At 39.0% G+C, this 11,811-nt stretch overlaps 1 protein-coding gene and 1 non-coding gene across 2 annotated transcripts; both read left to right on the top strand.

The window, feature by feature from the left end:
- Positions 1-1,487: 1,487 nt before the first annotated feature.
- On the top strand, positions 1,488-1,594 carry LOC125588001. The gene has a single exon (XR_007324397.1). It is a non-coding gene; the product is annotated as a small nucleolar RNA R71 (small nucleolar RNA).
- Positions 1,595-8,727: 7,133 nt separating this feature from the next.
- On the top strand, positions 8,728-11,529 carry LOC106426405 (lysine histidine transporter-like 8). The gene is made up of 5 exons (XM_013867126.3): positions 8,728-9,251; positions 9,822-9,955; positions 10,038-10,465; positions 10,545-10,676; positions 10,886-11,529. The coding sequence occupies exons 1-5, from the start codon at positions 8,875-8,877 to the stop codon at positions 11,369-11,371; spliced, it is 1,557 nt and encodes a 518-aa protein (XP_013722580.2). The 5' UTR covers positions 8,728-8,874; the 3' UTR covers positions 11,372-11,529.
- The last annotated feature ends 282 nt before the right edge of the window (positions 11,530-11,811 follow it).

The raw sequence follows: 11,811 nt of genomic DNA, 5'->3' as shown, positions 1-11,811 counted from the left end.
TCACAGGTAGGTCCTCTAAGATGCCCACAGGGTACTTCACTGAACGATCAGCGAACACCAGAGAGAGTTTACACTTCTTGTACTGAGTGAATCCAAGCTTCTTTGCAACAGACAAAGGCATCACGCTGACACTAGCTCCCAAATCGCAGAGACATTTCTCAAATACCATAGTTCCAAGAGCACAAGGTAGTGTAAAGCATCTTGGATCCTCTAACTTCTCTGGAACATCAAGCCTTTGGATGATGGCACTGCACTCATGGGTAAGAATCATCATGCTTTCCATTTCCTTCTTTTTTGTAGCGACAACATCTTTCAGGAACTTGTTGTATTGAGGAATCAACATGAAAGCATCGATGATGGGCATTGCAACCTGAGCTTCACTCATTTGCTTGTCAAACAAAGCCTTGTACTTCTCTAGCAGCTGCCTCTTGAATCTACCAGGGAATGGTAGTTTGGGTTCATAGGGAGGAGGAACAAAAGAATTCTCACTTGCTGGAGCAAGAACTTCACCATCCTTCACTGTTTTCTTCTCTTCCCCAACCTTTCCTTTACCCTTGGCTTCCACAATCTTCTCCAAGATTTCATCATTGATTTTCTCATCAACAATCACCACTTCATCATCTAAGTCGATGGCCACCTCCTCACCTAGTTTCCCAGCATCCCTGGTGAGGGTTGTAAGAGGTAACTGCTTACCACTCCTAAGGGTGATAGCTTTGGCCTCCTTGGGGTTTTGGTCAGATTTTCCAGGTAGAGATCCTTGCTGGCGAGTCTGGTGAGTGTTCATGGAAGCAAACTGATTCTCTAAATTCTTGACTGTAGAAGCAAGATGTGAGAACTTATTGTTGAGCTCATTGTAGCTCCCATCAATCTTGGAATGAAGGTTTTTCAACTCATATCCAACATGCTTCTCACTTCTAGTCTGAGACTCCAAGATTTGTTTCAGCAGGGTGTCAGTGCTGCTCTCTTGAGGAGCAGAGGAACCAGATGAGGGGTTTTGATGAGGTTGATAGCTGCCTTGCTGGTTGTTTCGAGGCGGATAACCACTCTGTTGGTTGTTGGGGTAGGATTTCTGTTGGTAGTTGTTGTACTGAAAGTTGGGCTCTTTTTTGTACCAGCTACCATTGTTGTTGATGAAACACAGCTCTTCATGACCTTCCAAACCCTCAACCTCATGGACAACAGGTGGTGTCTCTTGACTTGGGTTACCAACAAAGTGCAGCTGCTCTTGTGTGGCTTTATCAGCAAGGAGGATGTCTATCTTATCCTGTAGAGCTTTCAACTCCTTCCTCGTCTGCTTATCATCTCTTCAGCTGTTTCTGTCGTGGTCTCCACTGTAGACTGCATCACTCTTTACCATGTTGTCAACTAGCTCCTCTGCATCTTCCTCAGTTCTCCCCAAAAAGAACCCATTGCTAGCTGTATCCAGTCTGGCCCTGTACTTAGGAAGAGCACCACGGTAGAATGTGCTCAGTAAGCTCTCCTTAGTGAAACCATGGTGTGGGCATTGAGCTTGGTAGCCCTTGAATCTCTCACAGGCTTCACTGAAGCCTTCCAAGTTCTTCTGTTAGAAACTGGAGATCTCATTTCTCAGCTTAGCAGTTCTTGAGGATGAGAAGAATTTCTCCAAGAATGCTCTCTTGCACTCATCCCAAGTAGTGATAGAGTCGCTGGGTAGAGACTTCTCCCACTGACGTGCCTTATCCCCCAAAGAGAAAGGGAATAACTTCAGCTTTAAGGTATCCTCTGACACACCATTGGTTTTTGACAACCCACAGTAGCTGTCGAACATGTCCAAGTGATCGAATGGGTCCTCTAAAGCCAAGCCATGATATTTGTTGTTCTCGATCACGTTGAGGAGTCCTGACTTGACCTCAAAGTTGTTGGCTGCCACAGCCGGTGCTCGGATTCCTAGTCTATGACCAAGAATGTTGGGCCGGTCATAAGTACCAATGGGTCGAGCTGCCCGCGGTTGGTGTTCTGCCCCTTGCGGTGGATCTGCCATATCAATATCCAATCTCTGCAAGTGGGCTTGTTGTTCTTCTTCTCTTCTAACTCTAGCACACTCCCTCTCGAAAGCTCTGATGTCTGCTACTATTGGAACTAGGTTTGATGGACCCCTACTCCTCAAGTTCATACACCTGAAAGTTAAAGGTAGGTGAAGAAGAAGAATCAGTAACAAAAGAAAATAAAAATGACTTAGTCTCAAGTAAGTGACTAAATCTCAATGTTCAAATCTACTCAGAATTTGGCAACGGCGCCAATTTGATGTTAGGAGTTTTCAAGGCTCCTAAGACAAATGTTGTAGTATAAATGATTGTCGAACCAGTTCTGAGAGATATGAAAGCACCGAGAATGCAAGTAATCACTTAATCTAAGTGCAACCAATGGTTTTTAAAAGGGTTTTTAAACTATAACTAACTAAAAGGAATGACTAAATGATACTTTCTTGACTAAGGGAAAAGAGAACTCATGGGCATAGGGATTAGACTTTGGGTGATCAAGTATCGAACTAAGGATGGCAAATGATCAATCAACCTATCAACCTTAAGCCTAGACACAATTCTAAGCAAGCTCTATGTCTAGATGAATGCTCATTTGCTAACATATCTCAAACATCAAATGTCTTTGGTTGAATAATATGAAATCAATCATTACTAACAAGTCTATTAGCTATCTTAGTATCTTTAACAACAAATGTCTTTGGCAAAGTATACTAAAAGCTTAGGAGAGTTGTCTCAGGCATTTCATCAAACACCTTTCGGGTGGGAAATGCCTATTGATCAACTTTTGAGTGGCCAACTCAGAAGATGCATTAAGAATACTCTACTAGCAAGGAATAAGAATGATCTACACTAAAACATCCTAGAACTAACCTAATCACCCTTAATCTCCCTAACCCATGAATTCAAAAGGTGATTACTCACTAATCTCCATGATTCCTCTTAAACCCATATTGGATTTCAGATTAATCATGTAGAGAAATCGATAAGAAATCAACAATAACACAAGAACATAACAATCAAAATCCAAGACATGAACTTCTCAAGAGAGTTTTTGTGTATTTCTCAATAGATCAAAAGATAATCTGCCTGGTGGTGGCTTCCAGAGTATTAAAACATAGGTTTAGAAAATAAAAACGTGCATAATGAAATGACCAAAAGGCCCTTGAGAAAACATGAATTCGGCCAAACAAATAGACGTGGAGCGACCTCGGCACGCCGCTGCGACAAGTCGCTCCGGCCTTCGGGAGCGACCTCAGTGGGTCGCTCTGAGAGGTCACTCCAGGTTTCGCTTCGTGTCGTCTCGCCATAGAGACGCGAGCGACCTCGGGGTGTCGCTTTGGGAGGTCGCTCCGAGAGGGGTGTGAGATGCGAGCGACCTTGGTGCGTCGCTCTGGGCAAGTCGCTCTGGGCTTCCAACGGGATGAATATGGCGAGTGACTTCACGGGGTCGCTCCAGCTAGGTCGCTCTGAGATCGGGAGCGACCTTGGTAAGTCGCTCTGAGAGGTCGCTCTAGGGTCATCTAAGACGGTTCGGAGTAACGAGAACGCGAGCGACTTCATGGCGTCGCTTTAGGAAGGTCGCTCTGAGAGGTGGGACACAGCGACTTCGTGATGTCGCTCCGGGAGGTCGCTCCCATGCTCTGCTCGTTTAATGATCACCTATTTCACCTCCTTCGAGCTCCAAATGCATCCAAATGTCCCCAAGAACTCCATGTGGCACTCCAGTACCTAATAGAGACTCATGTATGCGAAATGCAACCTAAACATATCTAAATCCTAATCTCTATGATGAAAATATTTATGAATGAATGGATAAAACAATGCAAATATGCAAGATATCACACACCTAGACGACAATGAGGATGATTCCCTTGATATGACGCACCAGGATAAATCAGTTTGATCCCTTGGATATGACGCACCAAGACGGAACGAAAACATCAATGGATATTACACACCATTAAAAGAAAAGTTAGAATCACTATAAAGGTTCCAAAAATAATCTCTCAAAGCTTATTTTATTTCAATAGAGATTACAACTTCTTTATAGGAAACTAAACTTGTCCACAAAGCTAGACATTTGTTACATTGGAAATGATAAAACTAGTGCATGGAGGAGAGATAGTGTTCTTGAAACAAGCATTCCTTGCATGCAAGAGAGAAAGCTTTCATGCAATTAATCACCTAATTTTCGTCACTCCCCTTGGACAGTAAATAAACCACTTTTTATGAATCTTTTTGGGCTTGTAACTTGATAAAAATAGGCTGGACATATTAACTAACATCATGGGCCAATTTTTGAATGGCTTCGATACTCTTTCATATATGAGCCCAATATCACATCACATATCTTCTTCTTCCTCGATGATATTCATAGCTTCTAGAACCTCGTTAGCCAGATCCAAGCCCTCATCGACATGCACTAGCTCCACGGTTTCCTCTTTTTTCTGAGAGAACTCCGCTATATGCGCCACCATCGGCACCTCCTTCTCTTGCTGATCCGTAGGTTTAGATTCTCTGGCCTCCCCTGATCCCTCATTCATGGTATCAGAATGTCGTGCAGTGTTCCTTTCACGGTAAAGAAAATTATCTCTGGGGCTCCTCTCTCTTCTCACACCCGTTTGTGATGAGAAATATAGCGATCCTCATACGCACCATTCCTGGATCTTTCCTGGTGAGAAACATAGTGATCCTCATACTGCAGCATGATGAGTATGGAGTATACAGAGATGAGGATGGGAATGCACATACACTGGATGTAAGGATCATCAATGTTTCTAAGGAAGATATAGAAGCAATACTGGAGATGGCAGATAGCGCAGAAGGGAAGTATATGATCTACCACAATATGAAAGATGTTTCCATCTGCCTAGAGTTCTTCACTCAATACACTACCCGCCGCCTAGTTCATACAACAAAGACAACATAGAGGAACTACTGAATGACATCTCTATATCAAGGAGGAAAATGTTTGATGAGTTTTATGAAAAGATAGATGATGTTTATTTTCCTCTTGTTAACCTTATTGCAGGATTAGAAAGTCGGATGAAGGAACTGAAATTGAAGGTAGACTTAGCACACAAGACCATCCACATGCAGCAACTAGAAGTAACTTAAGGTGAAGAAGCAATCAATATCTTCATTTGCACTTGGTTCGAGATGAGCAAAAAAGATGTTGATACTTGTTTCCCAAAAAGTATCATATTGGTAAACTTTTATTTAGCGTTATTTTACATTTTTTCTGATTTTTCGTGTTTTTAATTTCAGATAATAAAAAAATTCGAGGAGACAATAACACTGAGCATCGACCGATAGGACCGGCTGGTATCGATCGACAGTTCATCATCAACAGTGACCGACTGCAACTTAATTATGTCGATCGACACTGACATCCAGCGAGCAGGTATATCGTTCTTCCTTGTTATATTGAGTACTTTTGATTTATTTACCCACCAAACTTTGACTGAACAACACTAAGGACAATGTAATTTAAGTCTGGGGCGGGGGAGGTTTACTGATATTGTATTCCATTTTGAGTTTTATTTATTAAGTTTTTACCAAATTTTATTGATTTAAGAAAGGGATAATGATCTTATTACAATTTAGTTACTACTCTAACAACTCTCTAGCACCATCTAGATTTATTAATTGCAGGATGTATTAGATGGAAACACTGTAGTGTATCACGTGTTACTCACATCCACACCTACTGAGAATGTCTGGAGAAACCATAGTGGACTTCTAACCTTAATTTACTCTACTCGCTTATTTTGAGGCTTGGTATACATTGGAGTGGAGTCCTCCTGCGAGTCTGGAAGGTATTAGACTTAGTGCCTCTGGTTTCCCTGTCACCTCTCTTCAGCATCTATATACTATAAAAGATTGAAATGATTTATTGCGGTTTAAAGGGGTAGGAATGTTTCTCCCGACCCCATTATTCTACTCTAATAGAATGATCACACACTGTTGGAAAGAAAGGGGTAGGTACACTACCGATGACCCCACTATTCGCCTACACTCTGCCAAAAAAGATCGACAAAAGAAAAAGAAAAGAAAAGAAAACGACTCAGAGAAGAGAGAGGGAAAGAACCAGATGTTTACCTGTAGGTCCAGATACTTGCTTCAGTTGATTCCATGTGTCCCTTGATCGATATTCCCAAGATGTAGACTACACATCTATTTTATGCAGAAATGAAGTCAGTAGAGGGGTATGTCAGGCACTGTCAGTGGAGTTATGTGATGTATGGTATGGTGACTAAGATAGAGTGTAGCACATTGAATCATCTCTGCGGTTAGTAATGATTCATTCTCACCATTCATATTTGCCGAAGTGAGAGTAGTGATTTCAAATTATGTGAGTCTCTCCGGTTTTCAAACCATCTTTTATTAGGACCTCTTGTTTTGCTTGAGGACAAGCAAAAGGGTAAGTTTCGGGAGTTGATATACCTTGGATTTCACCAGTTTTTAGCAATGTTATATAAGTGTTTTAGGATTTATATATTATGTTTTGAAGTCTTTTTAGAGTATTTACAGGTTCAGACATGTTTTGGAACAAAGTGGTAATTTTGGAGCATATTGGAGATAAAGATAGGAGAAACTCATAGCTGCTGATAGGACATTCAGAGTCAAACGTCAATCGACAAACACCACTTGTCGTCGATTGACAACGAGGCGCGAGAAGCGGGCCGCATGTCATGACCGACTTGAAGCCCAAGAATCCACATATTTCCCTGGCCGACTTTAACCTAATATTTATGTGCTTTGTCATTGTTTTGGGCACCACACACTTTTCTACACTTACATATTTTCACACCACAAAGATTAGGGGTTTTAGTAGTTTGTAGAGAAGATCCAAGACTCTGAAGAGCTTTGTATTAGAACTCCATTTTTCTACCTTATTCTATTCTATGCAGTTTATTCAGATTATTGCTATGTCTCGTTTTGCTATGTTTGAGTAATTCACTTGTTAGATTTAGGGATTAATTAGGTTTATGAAGGATAACCCCAAATATAGATTTGCTAAGGTGATAAATATCCTTTAAGGAATTGCTTGTAATGCTTGTGTTCTAGATTAGCTAACTAGAATCCTGATATTGGGATTGTGGACAACTATGACGGTAGGTTCTGCACCATAATAGATTCTCTTGAACTAAGATTTATAGAAACATGTGATAACTGATTTAGTTAAGATTAGTGAACATGTCGATTAATTCTCTGACGCTTGCCTAAGAAAGCATCGATCGATGCTAAGTCAATAGCATCAATCGACGCTCGATCCATATCAACAAGCGACATCTAAGATATTGTACTTAGTCAATAGGATTGATTCGCAGTGGAAGCTGGAATACTTTTGCATAAGAATTTGAGTTCTTGAACTGACAACCTAAGTATTTTATATCAATATAATTCTGATTACCTGAAACACTAGATCTAATGCTTTCTCTTCATTGTTAACAACCTCAATCAATCAACTGAACAACTACTTGTTTACTCTGTTTCATTGTTTATTGCTTTTAAATTATTTGCCTCGCTTAATCACATCGGCTTTAGATCTATTGTGTGTCTTAGTTCCTCGTGAATACGATCCTTAAGTAATGCAATTGAACATTTTATTTGAAACAGTAAAGTCACTCATTAAGATAATTTGAATGATATAACATGCATTAGTCATGTCAACAAGTTTAGAGAAAATTAATAATGAGTCATAAATTTTGTTGAATCACAATAGCAAGCTAGTCATCTAATGAAATTATAACGTTTCCACATAAGCAGGTTCTCAATCAATAGCATAATTAAGAATACAAAATATCATATAGTGTAATTCTTTCATAAATTAGTGATTAAATCCTTCTTGTTGATTTTTTTTTAATATTAGTTTCATTTCCTGTAATTTTCTAATTTATTGGTATATATTAAGATTAAATTAATTGAATATAAATTTTAATCAATTTTATCTTACAATTAATTTTTAGAACATTGAAAAAAGATAAATAAATAAATCGTGAGGAGTTCATATTATTTTATTGACCATGGGCTTACATTGTCAATTGTTGTATTGGTTACAAAATATCCTGTTGGAGCGTCTGGACTCAAAAATCCTGAACAAGGAATAAAAATCATTCTTATTGAACACCCAAAAGTGAATGATTTTTAATGCATTTCTTGTGGGCGGATCATAGTAATCCATTCATGATTGTGTTTGTCTCACTTCATGTTTTCAGTCCATAAAAGGTTGTTCAATCAGGTCTGCTATACTTTCTTTGTACAAGTAATGATTCCATGTTGGTTCTTTGGTAGTTTAGGCGATAATAAGGAATAAATTTTTATAATACGCATTAATTACCTTTGCAATATATCAGGTTTTAAAAACTTGATTCCAAGACTTCGAGTATGTATGTCTCTTGGTATTTCTTATAAATTCCCCCAAAAAATATCTCCAGTCACTGTTGTTATGTTTATGCAAGTTGATTTTCACATCATGTAACATGCCACAATGTTAGTACTTAGTAGCAAGGACAAGTACAACAAGCTTGAAATATGCCATGTTTTCTTGATTATGAGCTTCTGTATTCATTTGTTGTAATCTTGTGTTAGTTAATATGTCATTTGATCAAAAAAAAAAAAAATTAATATGTCATTTACTTTATTAAATAAGAAGTTTCTTCAAGACCAACAAAGTAGCCCTATTTGTTTTCTTTTTCTGTCGGAATTCTAAATATACAAAAGTAATTAAAATAAAAGGACAAAAACCTCATAATAAATCCTCAACCCCTATGGAGACCAGAAACTAGAGTGAGAGAGAGAGTGATACTGAGAAAAAGGCAAAACAAACACCATCTTTGTCCACCTGCTCAGATAGAGAAAGAGAACGATGGACGAGAGACCCGAGACAGAGCTAATATCAATACCTGCAACGCCCCGAGTCTCCACTCCAGAGATTCTAACTCCGTCCGGTCAAAGATCTCCTCGTCCCGCCACTAAATCCTCGTCGGCGGCATGGACTCCTACTTCCTTTATATCGCCGAGGTTCTTGAGTCCCATTGGAACTCCTATGAAACGTGTTCTTGTCAACATGAAAGGATATCTAGAGGAAGTAGGTCATCTCACTAAGCTCAACCCACAAGACGCTTGGCTTCCTATCACTGAGTCTCGTAACGGAAACGCTCACTATGCCGCGTTTCATAACCTAAACGCTGGTGTTGGGTTTCAGGCTCTCGTTCTCCCCGTCGCGTTTGCGTTTCTTGGCTGGTGCGTTGTGCCCAATTCATTTTTCATTTCCAACATCTTTTTCTTGTGTTTCAAAATTTTTAGATGTTTGTGTCCAATCTCTCTATCGTTCAGATCCACTTTCAGTTTTTTTTTTGAAAAAGAAAATTTCATCATTGGAAATAATAAATAATAATATACTATTGACTAATTTACTTTTAGAACTTTGAAAACAGTTCAAACTGGCCGTAGATATTTTTTTTCATTTCTCATGCTTCCATCATTACACATTTGGCCACTCTCGGACATACTTTTCGCTTTAATGTAGATTAAGACAGAATCTTTATCGTCTATTTTGTTTCTTGTTAATTTCCGGCAAATATTTGTTTTTCTTAATAGTACATGTATTTGTTGTGAAAAGGATGGTTTTTTTCTTTGAGTATTTGTTCACATTTATGTTTGTAGATAAAATAAATTTTATATGGAAAAATAAAAGATACAATATAATTTTACAAGTTCAAACATTTGAATCATTTATAACTTGTTATGCTTATAGATTGAATATTTGGCTAGTTAGGAATAAACCATTTTCTGTCGACTTATGTTGTTTAGGAGTTGGGGAATTCTATCACTGACAATAGCCTATATTTGGCAACTCTACACACTGTGGATTCTAGTTCAGTTACACGAAGCCGTCCCGGGGAAACGTTATAATCGATATGTTGAGCTTGCACAAGCTGCGTTTGGTAACTGAAATCTACATTTTTGCCAATACTAACTTTTTCTCTCACCAATTACTGATATCGGGGGATTCTTGATTTGGAACAGGAGAAAGATTGGGAGTTTGGCTTGCATTGTTTCCTACTGTTTACTTATCAGCAGGAACCGCGACAGCTCTGATTTTGATAGGTGGAGAGACAATGAAACTCTTCTTCCAAATAGTCTGTGGTCCATTATGCGCCTCGAACCCTTTAACAACAGTTGAATGGTATCTGGTGTTTACTTCTCTATGCATCGTTCTGTCTCAACTTCCAAACCTCAATTCCATCGCGGGACTCTCCTTAATAGGAGCAGTGACTGCGATAACTTACTCTACAATGGTTTGGGTTCTCTCTGTTAGTCAACCAAGACCAGCCACTATTTCCTACGAGCCACTTTCTATGCCTTCGCTTTCTGGTTCGGTTTTTTCTGTGTTGAATGCTCTTGGTATTGTAGCTTTTGCCTTCAGAGGTCACAACTTGGTTCTTGAAATTCAGGTAAAGAAAACGCAAAATGTTTCTGTTTATATTTAATGCAATACTGGACTTGTACTATGAGTAGTGAAAATCTTTGTAGTCGACGATGCCATCGACGTTTAAGCATCCAGCTCATGTACCAATGTGGAGAGGAGCCAAAGTTTCTTACTTCTTCATTGCTCTGTGTATCTTTCCAATCTCCATCGGAGGTTTTTGGGCTTATGGGAACTTTGTAAGTTCCATTTACTATTATATCCTTGGTTTATGTCTTCTCTAGTTTGGTGTTAGATTCTTTTCTTTTCTTTTCTTTTTTTTAATGTAGATTCAGTTTTGGATCGTTTTCATTTTGGTGTATCAAATATTGAAACTGGTTTGGCTTTTATTTCTTCAGCAAAATTACCGTAAGGATAAGCTTTATTTATAGTTGTCTTGGTCTTACAGATGCCTTCAGGAGGTATGCTCGCTGCTCTTTATGAATTCCACATTCACGACATTCCTCGAGGTTTATTGGCGACGGCATTTCTCCTAGTAGTCTTCAGCTGCCTGAGCAGCTTTCAGATATACTCAATGCCCGCCTTTGACAGCTTTGAGGCTGGCTACACAAGCCGAACCAACAAGCCATGTTCAATCTGGGTCAGATCAGGTTTTAGAGTCTTTTTTGGCTTTGTCTCCTTTTTCATCGGCGTTGCACTCCCTTTCCTGTCTAGTCTCGCTGGTTTGCTCGGTGGACTCACCCTTCCGGTCACGTTTGCTTATCCTTGCTTCATGTGGGTTTTGATCAAGAAACCGACCAAGTACAGTTTCAATTGGTATTTCCATTGGGGATTGGGTTGGTTAGGAGTTGCATTCAGCTTGGCATTCTCCATAGGTGGGATATGGAGTATGGTTACTCAAGGACTTAAGCTTAAGTTCTTCAGTCCTAACTGAGTAATATCTTATGTTAAGAAGTCGGTGGGTTTTGCTTGGTTGATAAGTTTCAAGTTGAGAATTTTCTATTGTCTGTGTTTTGTGTAAGAGTGCTTTTGACTTTTGTTTTGAATTGGACCGTTGTAATGTGTAATATATTCAGTAAGCGTTTTCCAACATGAAGAATCTCGTTGTCCGAAGAATTTATTGGTATCACAACGTTTAACAATCCTGAATACTCACTCCCATAATTTAAATATTTGTAAGTTTCTATTTCTTCACCATACTTGAAACCTTAAATTACTATATTTCTATTTCTTCATCATATTTCAGTAATATGTTTCATTCGTTTTGAGAGCTTCAGATGATTAAAATCGTCAATGAAGTAAAAAAACATAATAATAGTTGATGTAGGGACAAGTAAGGGAGAAGTCGCAACACATGCTGAGAGGCAATGATGT

This window comes from Brassica napus, chromosome C5 (assembly GCF_020379485.1).
Source record: "Brassica napus cultivar Da-Ae chromosome C5, Da-Ae, whole genome shotgun sequence".
Taxonomy (NCBI): Eukaryota; Viridiplantae; Streptophyta; class Magnoliopsida; order Brassicales; family Brassicaceae; genus Brassica; species Brassica napus.
This window is presented reverse-complemented; position numbering and strand designations above follow the sequence as displayed.